General features: G+C 44.3%; 1 protein-coding gene across 1 annotated transcript; it reads right to left on the bottom strand.

Annotated features, from left to right (window-relative positions):
- Nucleotides 1–323: 323 nt before the first annotated feature.
- Nucleotides 324–20193, bottom strand: LOC124613579 (facilitated trehalose transporter Tret1-like). The gene is made up of 2 exons (XM_047142294.1): nt 19891–20193; nt 324–740 (listed from the first exon to the last, which is right to left on the bottom strand). The coding sequence occupies exons 1-2, from the start codon at nt 20191–20193 to the stop codon at nt 324–326; spliced, it is 720 nt and encodes a 239-aa protein (XP_046998250.1).
- Between the last annotated feature and the right edge of the window lie 5750 nt (nt 20194–25943).

A 25943-nucleotide genomic window follows, 5' to 3' on the forward strand; every position in this document is an offset into this window, starting at 1 on the left:
GATATGAAGCTGTGAGGACGGGGCGTGAGTGGTGCTAGGGTAGCTCAGATGGTAGAGCACTTGCCCGCGAAAGGCAAAGGTCCCGAGTTCGAGTCTCGGTCCGGCACACAGTTTTAATCTGCCAGGAAGTTTCATATCAGCGCACACTCCGCTGCAAAGTGGAAATCTCATTCTGCTAATAACGTATTATCTGTCACTTCATTTGTCACTAAACTGGTTTTATCCACGACGTTGTTGCATTTATCTTTTCCGGCAGCGTAGTTACAAGGAAATTTTCCCTGGTGTGTCCCGCTCCACAGGTTCAGCCCGGTGGGCTACGAACCCTAAATACGCACCACCAGCGCCCTTCTTGCCGCAGCGCTACGCCGCAGCTCCCGGAAGGCCTCTGCGGTGCCGCCGCCGCCCTTTTGGTCGCGCTGCTCTGCAGAGCGCAGGATCTGCTGCAGCTCGTCCTCCACCTCTTTGGCAGAGTCCTTCCCGCGCAGCCGCATCAGCGCGTCCGTCGCCTCCTCCGTGCGGCCTTTCGACACCAGGTAGTATGGGCTCTCGGGCATCCACCAGAAGGTCCCCACGAACAGCACGGGGACCGCCAGCACGACCTCACACAGCGTGAAGAAGTCCACGTAGGGTGCTATGCTGGTCATCAGGATGCCGCCGATACCCATCATGACCATGCCCATCGAGATCATGAGTCCACGCACGCGATCCTCAGCAATCTCCACCTGATACTGCGGGCTCACCTGCCAACAACCGGAGAAGCGCCTTCAAGCAGGTGTACATACTGTAAGGCTGCATTGCTAATATGAAGCTCTTGTAGAATTCTAGAATACATTACTTGCTCACACAAAAGAATCAAAATAAGGGGAGGCGTTCAATAAGTAATGCAAAACATTAGTTTCTGAGAGCACGTTGGTTTTATTCAGGATTACAATACACCATTTATTTTGGGTTCAAAACCCTATTTTCTAATATAATTTCCGTTCAATGCGATGACCTTACGCCACCTTACTAGGAGGGCCTGTATATCCGCTTGGTAATACGATCATTTACCATTTACCACTCGACTGGCCGACACCGGAGTCAACATCTTGCTGCGTGAATAACCTTCCCATCATTCACTTACTGGTTCCTGCAGAGTGCATCCTCCATTGGATCAGACAGATGGAAGTCGTAAGGTGCGATATGCAGGAGTTTGGGTGGATGAGGAAGAACAGTTCAATGAAGTTTCATGAGCTCCTCTCGTATGCACAGATTTGTGTGAGGCCTTCCACTGTCGTGAATAATAAGAAGCTCTTTCTTCAATTTCACGACTCTGTGCGGCCGACCGGTTTGGACGACCTTGTTGCGATGATGACAGACGCCCTGTCCAACGACTCATCGTGCTTTTGTTCTCTTCCAAGCCTACGTAGACATTCTGCAAGCGCCTATGAATACTTGACATTCTCTGGTTTCCCTCCAAAAGAAACTCAGAGACAGCTCTCAGCTTGGAACGTACCTCCATTACAGCCGCTATTTTGTGTACCACATGTAGTGGAGCTGCCCATCGGAACCTCATGAACCTATAGGAGCTGAAACGGGAATATTCCACGACATCCCACAAAAAATACCGCATCTTATCAATCGAAATTGTCATAGAAAAAATGTGTTACATTACTTATTGAACCCCCCTCGTAGATAATATCTTGTGAAACTGAACTCGCTATTTTCGTACTTGATGTACGGAGCGCCGTATGGAACGACATTCTAGATGACGGATTGTCTCTCGGGTTCTGTAAGGCACTTGATATAGTTCCACACTGTCACTTATTCAACAAAATAACAACGTACCGACTATCAGGTTACTAAGCTTATCCATTACGGATGTTTTCGAACCCGTGACTGTTAATTGAATGTAAACAAGTTACATAAAACAGCAACCAGTCACTTTTTTGAGTAGCTATGTTTATTCCATGAACCGGTTTTTGAACCTTTTCAGGTTCATCTTCAGATGGTTACTGGAGGTTACGTTCTTATTTTTAGCATAATGCTGGGTGCTGGCTCTGTGACAAGAAGATGGAACACGCTTTAATGTATCGCCATGACTATTGTATATCTGACGATATGATGTAAAATTAGTTTTTTACTTACTCCGACAGAATGGGGGGCTTTTTTCGTTAGTGTCCATCCGTTTGCTTCTATTTTGATGGTTAGTGGGTATATCACTTTGCACACTTTAAAAGAATATGAATTAATTTACACTCTGACAGCGAAACTTTGCCAGCATCCAGAATGTGCTGTACAACTGTTGCTTGTAACAAAGATCTTGACAAAAAGATATGGCATAGGCCTACTTTGCGCAGAGATGTAATTTGTTCTTTTTTACATGTATTAAAGTCGATATAAGGGCAAATATTTTAATCACACTGCCGATAACATGAGAGCGCAAAATAAAAAAATAAATTAATGAATTACTACAAGAATAAACTTAAAGTGATATGTCTTATTTCTATTCGTATATTAACGTATAATACAGTCAGTTTATAACATAAATGTTAACCAAGATTGGCATCAACATGAATGCACAGGAGTCAATAATATAGAGTTACCGTATTTACAATGAGATACATCCGTTTGTATGACTATGATCTTTACGTTTAAACCTGCCAGGTTAGCCGAGAGCGCTAATGCGCTGCTTCCTGGACTCGGGTAGGCGCGCCGGCCCCGGATCGTATCTGCCTGGCGGATTAACGACGAGGGTCGGTGTGCTGGCCAGCCTAGAAGTGGTTTTTAGGCAGATTTCCACATCTCACTAGGGGAATACCAGACTGGTCCCCACGTCCCGCGGCAGTTACACGACTCGCAGACATTTGAAGCACGTTCACACTGTTACGTGAATTACGCCATAGACATACAGCTGGGGTGCACTGATTCTGTCCCGGGGGTACAGGGTGGCAACAGAAAGAGCATCTGGCCACCCCTTCAAACTAATCATGCCAAATCCGATTGTAACGACGCCGATCCTGCGAAAACTGCGGGACAAAGGCGGAAGAGAAAGAAGAATAAGAAGAAGACCTTTACATTTAAGTTTAAATTTTAAATAATAATCAACCTTCAAATGAACTGTTGATTTATTTCTGTTCTTACGATAATATAATCTGGAATATTAGTAAAGGTAGATTCTATTTTTTTAGCTAAGGTAATATGTATAAAAGTTATAGTGTTTGTAGTGGATTAAAGCTGTTGATATGACCATACACTTTATATCTAAAAACAAGAACAAAAGTTCAAGTGAACTGTCGACTCATTTTTGTTCTTACACGAACGTAATCTGGAATATTGGTGAAGGCAGATCCTCTTTGCTCCAGCTACAAGTAACATGTATAAAAGTACTGATTTATTTTAACAATAGAAAACTTTACTATTTAGAAACATAGTATAGGTTTTATTCTGTGGTGGTATATTTACATTGACACCAGTGTAGTTAGGATGTAAGGAGGATAGGGGGGAGTGGTTATGAGGGAGGCGAGTGGGGACATGTAGTAGGGTTGGTTGAGTGGTTACTTGTTTTGAATTAGTAAATCTTCAAAGTACTGAAGGAAAAGTTTGTTTCTCAGTTCAGTTTGGTCATTGAGTAAGTGGTCAGATGCTGTATTTGTAGCCGAGCGTCTGAGGCGCTGCAGTCATGGATTGTGCGGCTGTTCCCGGCGGTGGTTCGAGTCCTCCCTCGGGTATGGGTGTGTGTGTTTCTCCTTAGGATAATTTAGGTTAAGTAGTGTGTAAGCTTAGGGACTGATGACCTTAGCAGTTAAGTCCCATAAGATTTCACATACATTTGAACATTTTGAACTGTATTTGTATAGATAAATATTTCAATTTTCAAGAAGGTCAAGTATCGTGCCTTTGTCGGCAAAATGGGGTATTAGCAGATTTTGTTCTATGTTGTGATTCTTGAAGTTTTCACGGCGTATTGAATGTACGGTGAGATTTCGGGATTGCAGCCGGATCATATTGACTTTTTGCCACGATATTTCGGCTGGCAATCGTCCAGCCATCTTCAGATGAATGTCCGTCACTGGAGACTGCAAGTTCCCGGAGTCAACTTTAAACCAAAAAATTGGCGCGAAAACGCATGCGCATTGGCCTCCGTCACAGGAGCGTCCTCTATCGAAATCCGCACCCTCTGGAGCTACTGTTCTATCTGTGGCGCGCAGGCGCATGCGTAAAGGTGAAAACTACGTGTCCACCCTCTGCCGGAATGCGCGCCCAGGTCGCTAAAACAGACGTCAGATGTCGCCAGACGTGTCATTATGAATAAAACGTCTTCTCTCGGAGGAAATTAGAGTGATCACCGGGTCCCAAGCCTTGTCCAGTTGAAACCGCCATCACGACTTATAAGATTTTGCGCTAGGCGTATCTCCACGGATTCGGGATCTATAAAATTCCTCTCCAGTGTGGCAAAGATTACATCGGCCAGACGACACGCACAGTACATGAAAGTTTCATATCAGCGCACACTCCGCTGCAGAGTGAAAATCTCATTCTGGACACTCTCATTCTGTTCAACGGAACATAACCGAAAAAAGCCGCCCGTACTGTCACGAGCTAGCACCCAGCATTATGCTAGAAATAATGATGTAACTTCGAGACACCACCTGAAAATGAACCTGAAAAGGTTCGAAAACCGGTTCATGGAATAAAACATAATTATAAAAAAATGACTGGTTGCAGTTTTATATAACTTCTTTACAAGACAACAAGTGTCTGGAGCAGGTTATCAAGATTTAAGTGAGCTTGAACGTGCTGTTACAATCGGCGCACGAGCGGTGGGACACAGCATCTCCGAGGTAGTGCTGAAGCGGGAATTTTCCCCTACGACCATTTCACGAGTGTACCGTGAATATTAGGAATCCGCCAAAACATCAAATCTCCGATATTGCTGCGGCCGGAAAAAGATCCTGCAACAACAGGACCAACGACAACTGAGGAGAATCGTTCAACGTGATGGAAGTGCAACCCTTCCCAGGTTGCTGCAGATTTCAATGCTGGACCACCAACAAGTGTCAGCGTGCGAACCAGTCAACGAAACATAATCGATTTAGGCTTTCGGAGCCGAAGGCCGACTCGGGTACCCTTGATGACTGCACGACACAAAGCTTTACGCCTCGCCTGGACCCATCAACGCCGACACTGGACTGTTGATGACTGGAAAGATGTTGCCTGGTCGGACGAGTCTCGTTTCAAATTGTCCCGAGCGGATGGACGAGCACGGGCGTGGAGACAACCTCATAAATCCATGGACTCTGCATGTCAGCAGGAGACTCTTCAAGCTGGTGGGGGCTCTGTGATGTCGTGGGGCGCGTGCAGTTGGAGAGATATGGGACCTCTGATGCATCTAGATACGACCCTGACAGGCGACACGTTTGATCACCTGCATACATTCATGTCCATTGTGCATTCCAACGGACTTGGGCAATTCCAGCAGGACAATGCGACACCCCACACGAGCAGAATTTCTACACTCTTCTGAGGTTGAACACTTCGGCTGGTCACCAAACCCCCCAGACGTAAACATTATTGAGCATATCTGTGATGCCTTGCAACGTGCTGTGCAGAGGAGATCTCCACCCCCTCGTACTCTTACGGATTTATGGACAGCACTTCAGGATTCATGACGCAGTTCCCTCCAGCACTACTTCAGACATTAGCTGAGTCCATGCCACGTCGTCCTGCGGCGCTTCTGCGTGCTCACGGGGGCCCTACACGTTACTGGGCAGGTGTACCAGTTTCTTTGGTTCTTCAATATATTTCTGCATTTCATCAGAAATATTACCTCAAGACTACTTTGCCGACAATGTGAAGAAAGCGTATTCAGCATCAAGAAATAAGCTTTCATACTAGAAATGACAAACTATTCGTAATCTGTCATCCCAGGTCTTGAGTTGCTCAAGAACTTCAAGAAAATTTACCTGAGCCTGTTTGTTAGGAAAAAATGAGGTTCGGTTAGACATTTTAAATTTTTAACAGTCTACGTCGAGGTGGCGGACATTAAAAGCTCCGATTCTCTCCGACAAGTCGAACAGCCACCATAGTGCATTAATGATGTTCGTGTTTAATGTTATTATCAGGTCTGGTAAGGTATATATGTAGCAGGAACAGCGTCTCATACTGAGTGACTGCTGACCGAGTTTGGAAAGGTCTCATTGTGGGTCTCCATTTGAGCGGCTGGTCGAATCGTGCAGTGTCCAGATTTTTTGTGTATTCATTTGAGACAGTTGTCCAACATCGGGATCGATTAAACCACACGGGAACGCGAAGACAGGCATACCTGTTGTCAACGTTGCAGTCGATCTCGCCTAGGCATCACTAGGGTGAATCGTCTAATTGTTCATCATGCGCATAGTAACCCCTGCCATACGAGAACAAGTAATGGACTCTCTGTCACATTCTGCGGCATCCATAACTTTTGGTCGGAGACTACCAGCAGTCTGGCTAGGAAATTTCGATAGTGTCGTTATCAGGTAGTGAGGACTGCTGATGATCTGTGTCGCATAGTGATCAGAGATGAGGCATTGTTCTGCACTACCAAGGACGACCATCGTCAGCGAATATGGCGGCGACCTAGAGAGAGGTTCCATTCTTCCAATGTTTTGGAGAAACACAGTGGTATTACTCCTGGCGTCATAATTTGGGGACCATTGGTGCGACTTCATGTCACGGTTGGTAGTGATTGAGGGAACTCCGGCGGCACAATGGTAAGTCGCATGGGAGATATGGAAGACCATTATTAGAAGTTGTGGAGCAGCTTGCCACAGGAGCATAAACAACGGCTTTATGACGCAGTTCCCAACCGAAACAGTGTATACGTCCCCACCAGGGGGAGGGGGTGCCAATTTGACAAATGAGATCATACTGCCAAGGTCTCTGTAACTTTGACCCGATTTCGTAGAAATAACGTCACATTGCTTCTGAACCTGTGAACTTTCACTTAGTTTCCTCCTCGCTTTCTCGGTGATTCACTTTTAGGCCAGCCAATAAGATCGAATTGGTTGAGGGGGGGGGGGGGGGAGATGGCAAGGGCATATGGGCATATCACCTCCAAAACGACATTGCTCAACGAAGCATTCTGGTGTTCAAATCAACCCTCATGCTAAAGGCAGGTTTACTTTAGTCCACTGTTATCCTTTATCCATCCAGCCTCATTATTAAGTCTCTGATGCAGCTCTTGAGCGCACTTAACGACGTGACGATCGAAATTCGTGAAAAGCTCAACTCTGCGTAATGTTTGCGTGCATGGTTCGTACCGGTAAACGCCGGTCCATCAGAGACGTTGTTACTCCGTTATTTGTTGACGGATTTTGAGGCGTCCCGGCAGGGGCATGCGAATAGCGGGAGAAGGAACTTAGCGTGGAGCGCGTCTGTATTGGTTCGTACGCTGGTTATTGTTGGATGGCTCTCACTTTTGCAGCCTGTGCTTCGACAGACTGCAACCCGTGTCCGTGAGATGGGGGTGACGACTAAGGAGAACTAGTGAACTAGTAGAAGCCAGTCATGAATGGGCTATCACGTTTTTGAGCAGCACATTTATTACAGGAATCATTTTGATTTTTTTTTGTGTATGCAAATTTTAAAGGTTGTAAAGGTGTATTTTATAAAATTGATTTGTGTGATATATTTCTTAAATTATGCCAAACTTCATTTGTTAATACGTATGGGAATAAAGATAATTTGTTTAATTTTACATGTTATAGCTTCTCCTTCCCACGCTCTGCTCCATGCATTGCTAACATTCCAGTGTTAGCAAGAGAATGGTTACGTGATAGGCAGGGGGTGCTATACCAGGAGATATAAACGAAATTTGGTAACTTGATGAAATTAAATTGATAGACTCATTGTTTGGAACCGTTCCTTGTATTCTGATACCGGTTGTTTTACTTGCAAATGTGGGCACCTCGAAGTGACTGGTGAGAATCTTTACAATGCGAGCTATGTGTGAGAGGTCAGGCTACTGGGGGGAGTTTGATGCAGTTACACTGAGACTGCATGGCACGTGGATTGTCCGCTACAGATGAATAAACAGGATGTAGGTGAGGTAAGAGCGGCTTCTAACCTGTGCTCTGAATACCTCACCACTGTGAAAGCCAGTACTGAGTTTATACAAGACAACAGCTCTTCCAGGAAGCAAATATTGCGTTTTCAGTCCCAACTAAGCGATTTGGCCAAGCGAGTCCAGGATTTGTTCCAGTTTAATGCTGAGTGCTCGAAAAGCCCAGTTGCTGAAAATTGTTGGAACTTCGTTTTACGAGCTATGGCTTGCATCGGCAGGAGGTGTTGGAAGACGATACTGACTGAAGTGCAGAACGAGGTGGTGTGACAGACGGTTGTGACGTGGCAATGTGGTACTGCTTTAATTATCTCCCCAACCCGACAGCGAGAATAGTTCAAAATCAAATGGCTCTGAGCCCTATGGGACTTAACATCTGAGGTCATCAGTCCCCTAGAACTTAGAACCACTTAAAACTAACTAAACTAAGGACATCACACACATCCATGCCCGAGGCGGGATTCGAACCTGCGACCAGAACGCTCGCGCTGTTCCAGACTGAAGCGCCTAGTACCGCTCGGCCACCCCGGCCGGCGCTAGAATAATTCAGGGGAATATACTGCATACCGTAGACGCGTGGAAAAGTCTGTGTTGGAATAAGTGGAGGATCCATTAAAACCAGGATCATCGAACGTAAACAGTATTGCATGTTCGAATTAGTGCAACAATCGGAACACGCATGCTTTGAGACAGGTCGCATAATAAAATTTGCCGAAACGCAGGTTCTCGATGTGGAGAAGAGCTGTCATTGCCATTTTTCAGGAAAGCCACAGAAATCCACAAACATAGTTTTAACAAGTGACCGTTGCAGGTAACAAAGGGAACCAGGAAAAAGCCCTCAGAAATTGACGCGACATGTATGCAGTATATAATCTTCAGTTGCGGACTCAACTGCAGTCAGCCACAGGCAATGGAGGGTGAAACTTTGACAAGGCCAACACTCGTGCTGGCGAGACATATGAAAAATCGCTAAACAAATGTCAGCCGAAGAGCCTGGAACTAAAGCCAACAGGCAATTCTCCAGCCAAGTGGCCGCAAAGAGTCCCAATAATTTTGTGATAGTTAACTGATTGAATATCTGAGGCGGAAATGTGGAGCGAAATAAACATTTATATAGATGTGTACGAAAACTTATCTAAACACCGGCTAGAGCAGCTGTAGTTGGGATGGTAAAAACAACCGGTTTTAGTTTTTGTATCTTCTTTTTAGCACTGATTTAACCGGACGATTAATAATCTCAAAACAACCGGTTTCTGGAATAATGCAATGTTAAAGACGATATAAACCTCCAATTCCATGAAAATCTGACGCTGTGGCCGAGCGGTTCTAGGCGCTTCAGTCCGGAACCGTGCTGCTGCTACGGTCGCAGGTTCGAATCCTGCCTCGGGAATGAATGTGTGTGATGTCCTTAGATCAGTTAGGTGTAAGTAGTTCTAAGTCTAGGGGATTGATCACTTCAGATGTTAAGTCTCATAGTGCTTAGAGCCGTTTGAACCATTTTGAAAATGTGACGTATGTTACGTTGGGCAGACCCTCTTAACAGTCGAGGAAAGATGCAAGGAATATTACCATCATACCCGGTTAAAAGTAATCAAACCAGTTGTCGCTCCGATAACTGCCTCGAATATAATCTAGAAATGAAATACGACGAGACCAATATCGTGGTCCAAACGCTAAGTTTCTGCGACAGCATAATTAAGGAGTCTACCGTAATAAAGATGTCAGAGAAACCTAATAAACAGGACTTGAGGTTTCAATTTAAATAATGAAATTCACTATTAACCAATCACGTCGAGGAAATCTGAGAGATCAGATCTGAATAAAGCTCTTTTTCATCTAAATGTGTCCACTATTGCGACACATTCCTCTGTTTTCCATTCACAGGGTATTCGTGATTATGGATAACACCGCATTGCACTTCTCTCGATATTTCACGAGGACACACTGAACCACTTGTCAGTATTTTCACAGTTGATCTAAAAGCAATGGCAGTGCTCTGAGTTTTTCTTAGTCACCAGTGTATTGTTTACTGTAATGACACTGCGTGTTTCCGAAAACTGCCTCGGAAGGCCATGTGCAACAATATCGTGGTTCGGTAATATACACTGGCCTGGTTTGTTCCGGGGCCGACGAGATATGCTGGGACTGTGGCGGACGCACAGTACGGCCACTATAGGCCTTACGAGTGGCAGCGACCTTCTCCAGAGGGCACTAAGTTACTATTTGAGACCAATTTTAAAACTTCGCAGCCATCGCGAAAGGCCCCGAGGACACTTCGTAGCTGTGCATTTAGATAGACTCACGCTATAAGTAACATATGACAAAGTTAACGAGTTTACTGGATGCCTTTTCATTGACTTACTGATTTCCCTCCTGGCTCTTAACGTACTCCAGCGTTCACGATGTACGAGAGTGGTCTGACAAGCCTGGTAAATTTCCAGAAACAAAGGTATATTTTTGTTGTTCCTTCGTGGTTGGTAAGTTTGATTATCCCAAGGATAGTATAAAGAATTTCAAAAACGTAGAGTGTAGACAGCTATCTCAACCGGTCATTGTGTCTTCTGTGATTAAAAATGGAGAAAACCGAGCTTCGTGCTGTTATGAAACATTTTTAGTTGAAGGGTTGGACTGCCGCACAAATCAAAACAGAGCTGGCTGAAGTTCATGCATGCTCTGTACCATCGTTGGAGACCATTTACTCCTGAAATAATGAATTTAAGCGTGGTCGATGCACCGAAACGAAGCGCACTTCGGCCATCCAGTGGAGGACACCTCAAAGGAAAGCTCTGGGAAGATCTATGATATGGTAACACAAGACCACCGAATAAAAAATCGTGGGTTTGCTTGCACTGTAGGCATCTGAACTGAGTGATTGCGTAATATCCTGTTCGGGGAATTGGCTATACAGAAGCTGTGTGTCAAGTGGGTGCCGTGGTGTTCACAGTCGACCGAAAGCGAATCCGGCACAACATTTTAACACAATTTACGGTGATGCCTAATCGCAATCCTCAACACTTTTTACTGCGATTTGTGACTGTTGATGAAACCTGGAGACATCATTACACACCCGAGTCGAAACGGAAGCAAAAACAGTGGACAAAGGCTGGAGAAAGTGCACTGAAGGAGACAAAGACAATTTTGTTAGCTAGTAAGGTGATGGACACTGTTTTTTGGGATTCTGGAGGAATAATCCTCATACATGAAAAAGGGCAGAACCATAACTGAGCCCTATTACGCTTCTTTGTTGGATCGTCTGAAACTTGCGTTGGCTGAGGAAAAGACCAATATTGACACACAAAAATTTGCTCTTTCACCTGGATGATGCACCCTCCCACACATCAGCGATAACAATGGCGAAAGTCCATGAACTGGGCTTTGAATTGATTCCTCATCCACCCTATTCAACAGAGCTGACTCCCACGTGAATTCTTCCTGCTGCCGAGCTTGGAGGAGGAGGAGGAGATTAGTGTTTAACGTCCCGTCGACAACGAGGTCATTAGAGACGGAGCGCAAGCTCGGGTGAGGGAAGGATGGGGAAGGAAATCGGCCGTGCCCTTTCAAAGGAACCATCCCGGCATTTGCCTGAAGCGATTTAGGGAAATCACGGAAAACCTAAATCAGGATGGCCGGAGACGGGATTGAACCGTCGTCCTCCCGAATGCGAGTCCAGTGTGCTAACCACTGCGCCACCTCGCTCGGTGCCGAGCTTGAAACTTTGGCTTGTTGCAAAGAAATTTCCGTCAAATGAAGAAGTGATAATTGCACTTGACGAGTATTTTGCAGACTTTGACAGAACTTTATTTTCAGATGGGATGAAAAAGCTGGAGGATCGCTGGATCAAGTGTATATCGCCTAAAGGAAACTATGTCGAGAAGTAAGGTGGGTTGTTTACGAAATAAACATTTTTTGTTGCCTCTTTATCAGACTTATCAAACCACCCTCGTATGTCGGACAAAGCAATAGGGTGACGTACCAACTTCGTTGCGGGGGCCCGATTTCCCCGGGTTTGCTCCTCGTGTCATCTCCTCCTGTTGAGTCTTTGTTGTTGTTTGGAGTGTGCGCTCGACGATCTGCTGGTGATGACACCAGGCCAGTCGATTAGCCTCTGCGTATCATTTGAATTGTTCCCGACGGTTCCCTCCCGACGGAGGTTCGAATCCTCCCTCGGGTATGGGTGTGTGTGTTGTTATTAGCAGTTTGGTCTCTCAGTAATTCACACACATTTGAAAATTTGAATATTTACTGACGTTTTTAATCTCAGAGGCAATCAGAAGGGCGTTACAAGTTTGACGTGTGTATCTGTGCACTTGTCTGTGGCATCGTAGCTCCCGAACGAAAGGTCAGATCTTAAGAGAGTTTTTTTTTCATTTTAAAGCTGGTTTAATCGGAATGGTTCTTAGCTACGTTCCATGAATGTCTGTTCATCCGTTTGAATTTCATGAGGTGAATTAAGTAAAAATGTTTTCCGCCAGAGCGCTCTCTTGATATACGATGCGTATCATATAGAGCTAAATCCAGTTACCTTATACCAGGTTGTAGAATTCAAAAGAATCTAAATAAAAATCCGCGAGAACATAGGCTTATCTTTTACGGCTGCCGAACAATGATGATTTTGTGACAAAATAAGACACCTACAACCATCCTTACGATTTTATTTTATTTTGTCGCAACCAGTTTCAACGCTTCAATGCGGCATATTCAGGCCTGTACGCATAAAACAGTAACGGGAGTATTATCAACTTATCAATCAAGTTACATAGAAACAGATTAAAAACAGAATGAGAAACAATGGCAAGACTCTTCAAGTGAATTTACACCGAACATTTGATAGAACGAATAGATGCCACTGTCACATATCTACAATATACCGTAACGAATTTCCACTTAATGCATTGCGCAATTATACTATTTATTAAAAACTTCTTTAAATAACTATTCATGATCTTTACTGGTCAATCGGATATACATTACCTGTACAACCCCGAGATAACCTACTGTAAGACAAAATAACTGTAGAAGGTGATAAATGGATGGAAACAATACCTCACAAACAAGCAAAGAGAAACCTCTGTGTCACGTCAAAGTATAAAATGCCTAGTTGCACACAGATGAGGGGCATAAACTATGTCTCATTTATAAAATGAATGTCCAAGACATGTTACAAAACCGAATGTAAGATCCACCTCAGATCATAACATATGTAGGACGTATGAAAGACGCCCACAAGAAAACTGTTCATGATGAATGTTTTCATGTGGGAATGTATCTATATATCATGTACTGCCACGAAACAATCACACACAGGGATACTAAGCAGCCCGCAAGGATGCAGTGTATCACAATGGGTGACTCAACAAATATATATATATATATATATATATATATATATATATATATATATATATATATATATATATATGAAAAACCAGAAAAGTTTACTGAGTAGCATCCCGCTCAAAAAGTACTCCTGTGTTTTAAACATAAGAAATAATTGAGATCTAAAATAGTTTATAGTTATGAACAATTGCATTGCACCCGATACACACTTAGGTTTTTCAATGACATTGAAACCAAGAGCCATTACATGCAAGCAATTAATTTTTTTCATACGAAAATACATGTCACACAAATCGTGTCAAAGTCAAGCTACATTATTAATTGCCCGTAATTAAAACGTAAGTAACTGTTATTTTTATGTCAGACGTAAACTGTTAACATGTGACAGAAATCTGTAAGCTGGCTATACAAACGCCATTACAACAAAAACACTGGGATTGCCACGAGTCATATATAGTGGAATTTCAGTTAAGGTAATGTAATGCAAACTCACGTGGAATTGAAGACAGGCACATATCACTTAATGTGGGAGTCTTTCATACGTTCTACATATGTTATGATCTGCGGTGGGTCTTACATTCGGTTTTATAACACGTCTTGGACATTCATTTTATAGATGACATAGTGTATGCCCCTCATCTGTGTACAACTAAGCATTATACTTTGACGTGACACATAGGTTATGTTCTTTCTCTTTACTTGTTTGTGAGGTATTGTTTTCTTCCATTTATCACCTTCTACAGTTATTTTGTCTTATAATAGGTTATTTCAGGATTGTGCAAATAATGTATATCCGATTGACCAATAAAAATCATGAATAGTTATTTAAAGAAGTTTTTAATATGTGGTGTCACCGCCAGACACCACACTTGCTAGGTGGTAGCTTAAATCGGCCGCGGTCCATTTAGTACATGTCGGACCTGCGTGTCGCCACTGTGTGATCGCAGACCGAGCGCCACCACAAGGCAGGTCTCGAGATACGATATAGCACTCGCCCCAGTTGTACGACGACTTTGCTAGCGACTACACTGACGAAGCCTTTCTCTCATTTGCCGAGAGACAGTTAGAATAGCCTTCAGCTAAGTCCATGGCTACGACCTAGCAAGGCGCCATTAGCCTTACATAGTTGGATAGTTATCGTATGAAATGTCTCATCAAGACTGCTGTATTCACATGAAGATATAAAAGTTAAGTATAATAGGAGCTGCATACTTTTCTTGCTACCATTCACTACTTATCCTGTTCCAGAATTCACGCCTGTCGGCGTTAGATAGCGTGCATTTCGGCCTCCTATATCTACAAGGTGTTGGCACATTTACGCTTGCACATCGATTTTGCTGGTCCATTCTGGAATGCTCGATGGTTGGTTCTGGTAGATGCCTTCAGTAATTTTCCTTTTGTTGTCCGGATATCTTCCACGACGTCAACTGCCACCATCCAAGCGTTGTCTGCTATCTTTTGCATTGAAGGTCTTCCGCAGACTATTGTTTCCGATAATGGCCCACAATTCATGTCCGCAGAATTTCAGTCATTCTGCCAGGCCAATGGTATTCAACATCTGACATCCGCGCCGTTTTCGCCTCAGTCAAGCGGTGCCGCTGAACGATTGGTCCGGACTTTCAAGTCACAGATGTTGAAGTTGAAAGAGTCGCATTCTCGGGAGGACGCGTTGTTGCTCTTTTTGTCATCGTATCGCTCTCAGCCCCGAGATGGTCGCTCGCCGGCTGAGTTGCTCCACGGTCGTCCTCATCGAACCTTGATGTCTTTGCTACATCCGCCGCATCAGGTTCCTGTGCAGCGGCAGACTCCTGCTTTTGCTCCAGGCGACGTTGTATTTTATCTCAACTATCGAGGTTCACGGCGTTGGCTCGCAGGGCGCATTCTTCGCTGCCTCGGCCACGCGATGTATTTGGTTTTGGGGGCCTCTGGTGAGGTGCGTCGGCATCTCAATCAGCTGCGCCTCTGTCGTCGCACGGGTTCTGCCGCTCCCCGTCTGCTTTCAGCGACGGTGCCGTCCGGTCAGCGCCCTGGGGACCCATCTACTGGCTCGCCTCATCCCCAGGTGTTACCGACGATGCCTTCCATTTTGCCCCCGCCGCCGCCGCCGCCGCCTGTTCTCCCGCCGGCGCCGCCCGCATTCGACGCCTCGCTGCAGCCGCTAAGCGCCTCCCTGGGTCACGCGCCGCCGATCGCTTCCCGTGACCAGCTGTCCTCCGCCATGGAACTCTTGCCCGCTCCGGACCACATGACGTCTTCGCGCGTCGGATACCCCGACGCAATAGAGGTCGACCCTTCGGCCCCTCCTGTCTCTTTACGGGCACATACACCGCATGTTGACCTGCAACCTGGACTAGATTTTCAGGCGTTTCCTAGCTCCCCTCGGACCGAATGGCCGGGTGCGGGTGGCACAGCCTCGCCTGTTTTTAGGCTCCCCACCTCATCGCATACGTCAACATGGGGTCCTCCCCACGGCGGGCGGAAGCCTTATAACACGACCGTTCGCCGATTTGCGGGGGAGGAATGTGGTGTCACCGCCAGACACAACACTTGCTAGGTGGTAGCTTAAATCGGCCGCGGTCCATTTAGTACATGTCGGACCCGCGTGTCGCCACTGTGTGATCGCAGACCGAGCGCCACCACAAGGCAGGTCTCGAGATACGATATAGCACTCGCCCCAGTTGTACGACGACTTTGCTAGCGACTACACTGACGAAGCCTTTCTCTCATTTGCCGAGAGACAGTTAGAATAGCCTTCAGCTAAGTCCATGGCTACGACCTAGCAAGGCGCCATTAGCCTTACATAGTTGGATAGTTATCGTATGAAATGTCTCATCAAGACTGCTGTATTCACATGAAGATGTAAAAGTTAAGTATAATAGGAGCCTCATATTTTTCTTGCTACCATTCACTACTTATCCTGTTCCAGAATTCACGCCCGTCGGCGTTAGATAGCGTCCATTTCGGCCTCCTATATCTACAAGGTGTTGGCACATTTACCAACACATCATAATAGATAGTATAATTGTGCAATGCATTAAGTGGAAATTCGTTACGGTATATTTTAGATATGTGACAGTGGCACCTGTTCGGCCTATGAAATGTTCGGTGTAAATTCACTTGTAGAGGCTCGCCATTGTTTGTCATTCTGTTTTTAACCTGATTGATAAGTTGATAATGCTATCGTTACTGTTTTATGCATACAGGCCTGAAGATGGAGTATTGAAGCGCTGAAAATGGTTGCAACAAAATAAAATAAAATCATAAGGACGGCTATAGGTGTTTTATTTTGTCACAATATTAAGTGGCCGTCGTCCCAAAGACCTACTCCCATAGGGATAGACATACGGTAGATAAAATTTGTCTTTTGTAGTCACCAATTTCAGCACCTGCAAAACAGGAAAAAGTTGATTGTGACTCAGCTCTAAAAGGTAAACACATGCTCTCGCATGATCTTTTGTAATTCTTTCTGGTCTACAATTCAGTACTAAATCAAATGATTTTATTCTGATAGTTTAGGCAGCTATTGCCAGGGAGCGCAATGGCAGCCCACTTTCTTCCGACTTGATTTAGAATTATCGCCACTACTTACCGCCTATGTTACGTAAATTAGCTGAATATATCCTACAACACAGTCAATGCGTAAATGCGTGAATTAAAAATAGAAACGCGTAAATCACATAAACGAGCAGAATATCAGAGAAAAGAAAACAAGTAGGAACAATAATTTCAGGCTGAAACTCAAAGCAGCATGTCGATATTGCATTGCAATTTCATAATATTAATGAAAATCCATCTATTGTGAGAAAATGCAGATTTCGATGAGGCAATTCCATGTTTCGTCCTCGAAAGCATTTATGTGAACGTGGGGATAGAGAGTCAATCATACCGTGTCTACTGGTAAAATAAAAAAGTTTAAAAACAGAACTTAAAAATTTAAAAAAATGCACAAAGAAACCTCTAAAAAGTAAGTTGAATATAAGTACTAATATTTTTATCCAAGCGTCATCGTGTCTGGGGATCGTTAAGTAAATAAAAAAATGGCTCTGAGCACTGTGGGACTCAACTGCTGTGGTCATCAGTCCCCTAGAACTTAGAACTACGTAAACCTAACTAACCTAAGGACATCACACACATCCATGCCCGAGGCAGGATTCGAACCTGCGACCGTAGCAGTCGCGCGGTTCCGGACTGCGCGCCTGGAACAAGTAAATAAAATAAAAACACTACATCAAAAAATGATAAAGTGGCGTAGGTAAATATTAAAATCATATAACATTGTTGAGCCAAATTCTTAATCAATTTACTACGGAAAATTAGCAATATAGACACTATCGTCAACGACATCTCCCCTCACGCAACTGGCCGTTCGGGTCGCCGCACTTGGTCACGAACCTCACGCTGGAGGTTTAATGAGACGTGCGTCAGTACACTATCATCATACCACTGCAGAACGTTAGAATCGTAACGTGGATTCGTTAATGAAACTAAGTTCGTATGTGATTATGTAAATATATGCTATAAGGTAAGTAGGTAACTCTATTCTTTAACAATGTTAGGTTAAATGAAGACGGACTGTTTTTCATATTTTATATAATAAGTAATTATAACTTCAATACGTATTCTCCGGTGTGGATGTGGAACGAGCAGGACTGGAAGCGATGACACCAAACAGAAGCTTATACCCAGTAATAATGAAAGTATGCTGTTCTGGAAAGGATAGCTGCTGTTACCCTCTTATTTTTATTAATTTTCTCAGCGGTCTCCCGACACGACGATGCTTGAATTAAGATAGTACTACGTACATTATACTAAAAGGGGAAATTCATGTTATTTTTTTAATTATTAGAGGTTTTTGTGCCTTCTTTTTTTTTTTTTTTTTTTTTTTTTTTTTTTTTGGCAACGGCCTTTCCGCAGTGGGAACATCGTCATATCACCGAAGTTAAACACTGTTGGGCTTGGCCAGCACTTGGATGGGTCACCGTTCTAACAACGCTACCACAACAAAGGTCAAAATTTAATAATGATTGTGGTGTTGCTCACGCTGCTAAATACTGCATTTTCGGGCAACAACAAAGTTATTATGTGGCAAATGTTATTAGAGCACAGATAATAAAGCCATTTCATGTAATAATGAATAAACTAGGCACTCATCTTTTCGTGTTTCCCACGCTGGTCTCGTTGTAAAATCATGGCTCAATCTTCGAAAATCTAGGTGGTATTAATTTTAAAAAATGGTTCAAATGGCTCTGAGCACTATGGGACTTAACATCTCAGGTCATCAGTCCCCTAGAACTTAGAACTACATAAACCTAACTAACCTAAGGACATCACACACATCTATGCCCGAGGCAGGATTCGAACCTGCGACCGTAGCGGTCGCGCGGTTCCAGACTGTAGCGCCTAGAACCGCTCGGCCACCAGCGGCCGGCTGGTAATGATTCCAAGCTCGGATGCAAAGAGGCCTAGGTTTTATTCTGCAATATTCAAAAGTTTTGTAGATGCGCTTCACAAATCATTCTTGAAGATTACACTTTTGCAGGACAATGGCGATGTAAAAATGTAATCAGCACTCCGAATTTAACTTACACTTCTTTTTTGTTACTTTCGCTGTAATATCACATAACACACAAAACAGCACTTCACAATACAAAAGATACTTGAAAACATCTTCCTCACTGTTAAAGTTCACATTTTATATACTGACTACGTTATGCGTCTTTCCAACATGACGTCCTAGACTTGACTTTCTCAATGTCCGACTCTCTAACAACTAATAATCGCTTACGCGCCCAAAAATCAGAATTACAAGTACGTCAAAGATCATAGTGACAAAAGAAAGAATACACGTAAGAATAATATCATTGCAATATAAACATATCGATGTATCAAAGTACCTCTACATTAATGAAATGAAATCTGAATGTTGTCTCAGAAATATATAAACTACTTTACAGAAACACAGTAGAATATTACTGGTAGTGAGAGGTTCAGATGAGGTGCCGCAATGGTTACGTAATTCAAGTACCATTACACCGTCCAGGTCTACCGAGTGCTGCTGGCAAGCGCGGTGCACTCAGCCCTTGTTACACCAATTGAGGAGCTATTAGAGAAGAAGCGGCACCTGTAACGAAAACTGACAACGGCCGGAAGAGTGGTGTGCTGACCACATGCCCCTCCATATCCACATCCGCTGACGCGTAAGGGCTGAGAATGACACAGCGGCCGGTCAGCAGCACCGTTGATCCTTCAAGGCCTGTTCCGACAGTGTTTTTTCTTTCGCATGCCGGCCACAATAGTAACAATTCTGCTAAGATTGACAGCAGATTCCTCCCTCTATGTCTCATGATTACGAGCTGTGCGTTGCAGCGTGCCGGTATGTAACTGACTGCTTTCTGAAAATGAGGACATAAAACATTTTAAGATTAGCGCAGCAGCCTACACCTGTTAGAAACCGAGCAGTGCTGTGTACTGACCGGGATCACGATGCCGAAGCCCACGCCCCAGAAGACGACGGTGGCGAGCAGCTCGGCGAAGGTGGTGGCGAAGCGCTGCCACAGCGACGCCACGAGGAAGGGCAGCGCCGTGCAGAGCAGCAGGCGCCGCGGGCCCACCAGCTGCACCAGCCAGCCGGTGAAGAAGTTGGGCGCGATGCCCACCAGCGGCGGCACCGACGTCATCCACGACGCCTCGTCCGCCGTCAGCACGATGTGCGACGTGTTCTGCTGCAGGCGCGGCATCATGGGGGCGTTCCACAGCACCGCCATGCCCACCGACATATACGCCAGGGAGCCTGTACAAACATGACACTTCTCTCAACACCATATGGCGAAACTTACCAAATTGATTCTCCAACGTTTACACGCCTATGCTATGTTGTTGTGGCCTTCAGTCCAGAGACTGGTTTGATGCACCTTTCCATGCTACTCTATCCTGTGCAAGCTTCTTCATCTCCCGGTACCTACTGCAACCTACATCCTTCTGAATCTGTTTAGTGTATTCATCTCTTGGTCTCCCACACGGATTTTTACCCTCCACGCTGCCCTCCAATACTAAATTGATGATCCCTTGATGGCTCAGAATATGCCCTACCAAGAGACCCCTTCTTCTAGTCAAGTTGTGCCACACTTTTCTCTTCTCTCCAATTCTATTCAATACCTCCTCATTAGTTATGTGATCTACCAATCTAATCTTCAACATTCTTCTGTAGCACCCCATTTCGAAAGCTTCTATTCTCTTCTTGTCTAAACTATTTATCGTCCACGTTTCACTTCCATATATGGCTACACTCCATACAAATACTTTCAGAAACGACTTCCTGACACTTAAATATATACTCGATATTAACAAATTTCTCTTCATTACATGAAACAACAAGTTTACTGTTACCAGTCACCGTTTTGAAGTGACTGGTGACAATAAACTTGTTGTTTCATTTAATGTCAGTAACAGTCACGGTAAAGCCTAACCTAAAAATGTTCGCATTTAAATTTCTCTTCTTCAGAAACGCTTTCCTTGCCATTGCCAGTCTACATTTTATATCCTCTGTACTTTGACCATCATCAGTTATTTTGCTCCCCAAATAGCAAACCTCATTTACTACTTTAAGCGTCTCGTTTCCTAATCTAAAACCCTCAGCATCCCCCGATTTAATTCGACTACATTCCATTATCTTCGTTTTGCGTTTGTTGATGTTCATCTTATATCCTCCTTTCAAGACCATGTCCATTACGTTCAGCTGCTCTTCCAGGTCCTTTGCTGTCTCTGACAGAATTACAATGTCATCGGCGAACCTCAAAGTTTTTATTTCTTCTCCATGGATTTTAATTCCTACTCCGAATTTTTCTTTTGTTTCCATTACTACCTGCTCAATATACAGATTGAATAACATTGGGGATAGGCTACAACCCTGTCTCACTCCCTTCTCAACCACTGCTCCTCGACTGGTTTCTGTACGAATTGTAAATGGCCTTTCGCTCCCTGTATTGTACCCCTGCCACCTTCAGGATTTGAAAGAGAGTATCCAGTAACATTGTCAAAAGCTTTCTCTAATTCTACAAATACTAAAAACGTAGATTTGCCTTTTCTTAATCTACACTCCTGGAAATTGAAATAAGAACACCGTGAATTCATTGTCCCAGGAAGGGGAAACTTTATTGACACATTCCTGGGGTCAGATACATCACATGATCACACTGACAGAACCACAGGCACATAGACACAGGCAACAGAGCATGCACAATGTCGGCACTAGTACAGCGTATATCCACCTTTCGCAGCAATGCAGGCTGCTATTCTCCCATGGAGACGATCGTAGAGATGCTGGATGTAGTCCTGTGGAACGGCTTGCCATGCCATTTACACCTGGCGCCTCGGTTGGACCAGCGTTCGTGCTGGACGTGCAGACCGCGTGAGACGACGCTTCATCCAGTCCCAAACATGCTCAATGGGGGACAGATCCGGAGATCTTGCTGGCCAGGGTAGTTGACTTACACCTTCTAGAGCACGTTGGGTGGCACAGGATACATGCGGACGTGCATTGTCCTGTTGGAACAGCAAGTTCCCTTGCCGGTCTAGGAATGGTAGAACGATGGGTTCGATGACGGTTTGGATGTACCGTGCACTATTCAGTGTCCCCTCGACGATCACCAGTGGTGTACGGCCAGTGTAGGAGATCGCTCCCCACACCATGATGCCGGGTGTTGGCCCTGTGTGCCTCGGTCGTATGCAGTCCCGATTGTGGCGCTCACCTGCACGGCGCCAAACACGCATACGACCACCATTGGCACCAAGGCAGAAGCGACTCTCATCGCTGAAGACGACACGTCTCCATTCGTCCCTCCATTCACCCACTGGAGGCGGGCTGCACGATGTTGGGGCGTGAGCGGAAGACGGCCTAACGGTGTGCGGGACCGTAGCCCAGCTTCATGGAGACGGTTGCGAATGGTCCTCGCCGATACCCCAGGAGCAACAGTGTCCCTAATTTGCTGGGAAGTGGCGGTGCGGTCCCCTACGGCACTGCGTAGGATCCTACGGTCTTGGCGTGCATCCATGCGTCGCTGCGGTCCGGTCCCAGGTCGACGGGCACGTGCACCTTCCGCCGACCACTGGCGACAACATCGATGTACTGTGCAGACCTCACGCCCCACGTGTTGAGCAATTCGGCGGTACGTCCACCCGGCCTCCCGCATGCCCACTATACGCCCCCGCTCAAAGTCCGTCAACTGCACATACGGTTCACGTCCACGCTGTCGCGGCATGCTACCAGTGTTAAAGACTGCGATGGAGCTCCGTATGTCACGGCAAACTGGCTGACACTGACGGCGGCGGTGCACAAATGCTGTGCAGCTAGCGCCATTCGACGGCCAACACCGCGGATCCTGGTGCGTCCGCTGTGCCGTGCGTGTGATCATTGCTTGTACAACCCTCTCGCAGTGTCCGGAGCAAGTATGGAGGGTCTGACACACCGGTGTCAATGCGTTCTTTTTTCCATTTCCAGGAGTGTATTTTCTATTATAAGTCGTAGGGTCAATATTGCCTAACGGCCTGTGCTATATGTTGTTAAAAATTTCACCCTATGTAAGCATCCTTTCAGCATTTCTTGGTGATACAACTATTTTTACATGGTTAAAAGCAACAAACTGCTTTTATGTTCTGATAATATTTATTTGTTTCGAACCAGTTTTTGGCTTGTTAGGCCATCGTCATCAAACAACTGACTAGCGTCCACAAGGGATACTAGAGCGAAGGAAACCAAAGACTGGAAACCAAAATATTATCAACCAGCGATCTCTACACTACCTGGATGTAGGCACAGTCCGACGTAACAGTCGCGACACTCCGTGTTCTTTTTCTTGCCCACAGTGACAGCAGCGTCAAGAAGCCAGCAAGCGATACTTCTGTATACGTCGTCGGATGAATGCGAATACTGACATTTGTATTGATCTTGCAACATAGCTCTTACAAAAGGGAGTCAATGCAGTGCCACAAAAATCGACAATAACTACCAAATGACACCACATTTCTCATTCTTTAGATTCGTAAATACCGTGGAAGGTACAATTCAGTACATTAGAGGAAAGTTTATTTACGATTCTGCTGTAACATACAGATGTTTACCAAATAATGTCGTTTTCCTTCAACAACAAAATATTGCTAGTAAGCATCGGAAGACCTGATCTTTTACAGAAAGACGTTATGTATCTACTCAAAAAAGTGGAGTTTTGTTCGACACTTCCAGCCAAGTCAGTGAATTGGGAACGTGTAGGACCTATATCGAATGTAATACTTATTGCAGTGTAAGAAATAAGCCTCCACATCTGTACATTAAGCGAAAACGACTCAGCCGTGATAATAAAACGTCAAAAGCAATAAAACTGTTTCGTAACACAGAAAGAAACCAACTCCACAACTGTTGCTAAATTTGAACCACAAACGGCAAGAATCATCAACACATTCGCTCTTAAAGCAAATTTAATTACATTTACAGATTTTTTCGTGTATTACAAGGCCGAGGGAAGTGTTAGAATGGGTGAATTATTAGACTCCATAAAAATGTTTAATTGTCAAGCAAAGAACCTATGATAACAACAACAGACAAGAACAGACATATAGGTTTCGCATATATGAATATATGTTTATATTCTCTTACCTTCAGCGGAATAAGCCGGAAAAAGACCCATCATCGAAAATATTTCTTCAGAAATAAGTTGTAGCTTATACCACTGAGTTAGAGTAATCCGGCTGGTTTTACATGTATTTCATGATAATTTACGTCAGTTGATGATTTATTAACACATGGAATGCACAATTATAACAACTATTTCATTAATTAAGCAGTAACGTAATTAAGAACGAACATTATCCTTAACACGAGTGCGACTGTCTGCTTTACACCTCTTGGAGCGCTACTATCAGCTGTCAAACCGCAACAACTTCCGCGCCAAAGAGTGCCGTGACTTTATTTATTGTACTATGATGAAGGTGTCTGATTTCATATCATGGAAATTGGCGCGACTATAGATCCTTGTTATCTACATAGTGCGCCATATTGTAATTGGACAAAAAATTTTGCACCCCTCTGCACGTGATACAAATTCTTTACTTATTTGTGACTTTGAATTTTTGTATCAATACGCCATGAATAGGCTGATGGGAGAGCCGAATCGACTAGTATTTTCATTGTGCCTTCTCGTAACATATCTTGGCAGGCGTGTTGTAATTAGGTAAGAAACGAAACACGAGCATCTTTGGCTGGCACGTTCAGACAGCTGGAGATCGACATCTAGGTAATATAGAGATCACTACTATCGAGACGCACTGACTTTTTTGTCATGAAATTAGATGACAATTGTCATAGCGAAACTCATCCCTCATGTTATCTTCCAAATATGTAAAATTAAAATTTACAGGATGGATACTAGCAAACACATATATAGCGAAAAGACACAGTATTAAAGTACACTAAACGTTATAAGGAAAGACAAAGTCAGTAATATGACAATTCTATTGTGATACAGGTTTGTGGAGATGATTTTGATCACTGCTTTTGAGGTCTGGGAGTATGTGGGTAGCTGATTGGTTAATGTGAAGCTTAAGAGTGGGCATGTGCTGAGCTCTAACTGGTCATTTAGTACCGGGTGATGATCTAGAGATAAGTACTTATTTACGTCAAATGCCTCAACTTAGCTTATTTGCAGTACTTCTGGTAAATAAGCATTTAGCTGTAAACGATCAGCTGCAACTGAGTACATCCCCACTCCTCGACTTCGCATTAGTCACTCAACATGCCACATATTCCGTTCTCAATCCCAATGATGATACTGATCTCCACAACTTGTACCACTATGGAACTGTCATGTACCTCACTTAGTTTTTGCTCGCAGCCTTTAGTATTATGTACATAGAACCCGAATATTTCAGTATCACGTTTTATCGTTATGTACGGTATTCGATACTGTCCGTTTGTCTGTTGTAGTAGAATACTGTAATTTACCACCTTTGTTGCTTAACATTAGTGATGAGCACTCGATTAGACGTTCCTCGCCTAATGTGATGACTAAAGATTCTGGGTGTGTCGTAGCTTCTTTGTTTCTAGTGTTTGTTTTCTTACAATCAGTGTCTCGTGTCGGCGTTAGTAACTTGTCTCCTAACGATGGCCGAATAGGCCGAAAACTGGTTCGCGGGCCGGCCGGGGTGGCCGAGCGGTTCTAGGCGCTACAGTCTGGAACCGCGTGACTGCTACGGTCGCAGGTTCGACTCTTGCATCGGGCATGGATGTGTGTGATGTCCTTAGGTTAGTTAGTTTTAAGTAGCTCTAAGTTCTAGGGGACTGATGACCTTAGAAGTTAAGTCCCATAGTGCTCAGAGCCATTTAAACTGGTTCGCGGTAAACAAACATCAGTAGGACAAAAACGTAGTTTGTGGGTTTTTCGACCACAAATTACAAAATTCAATCTTATACGAATCTATTTTCAGTAGATAAAAAGTAAATGCCCCTATAGGTCGAAAAATCAGCAATAATCAACTG

The sequence above is a fragment of the Schistocerca americana genome, chromosome 4 (genome assembly GCF_021461395.2).
Source record: "Schistocerca americana isolate TAMUIC-IGC-003095 chromosome 4, iqSchAmer2.1, whole genome shotgun sequence".
Lineage (NCBI taxonomy): Eukaryota > Metazoa > Arthropoda > Insecta > Orthoptera > Acrididae > Schistocerca > Schistocerca americana.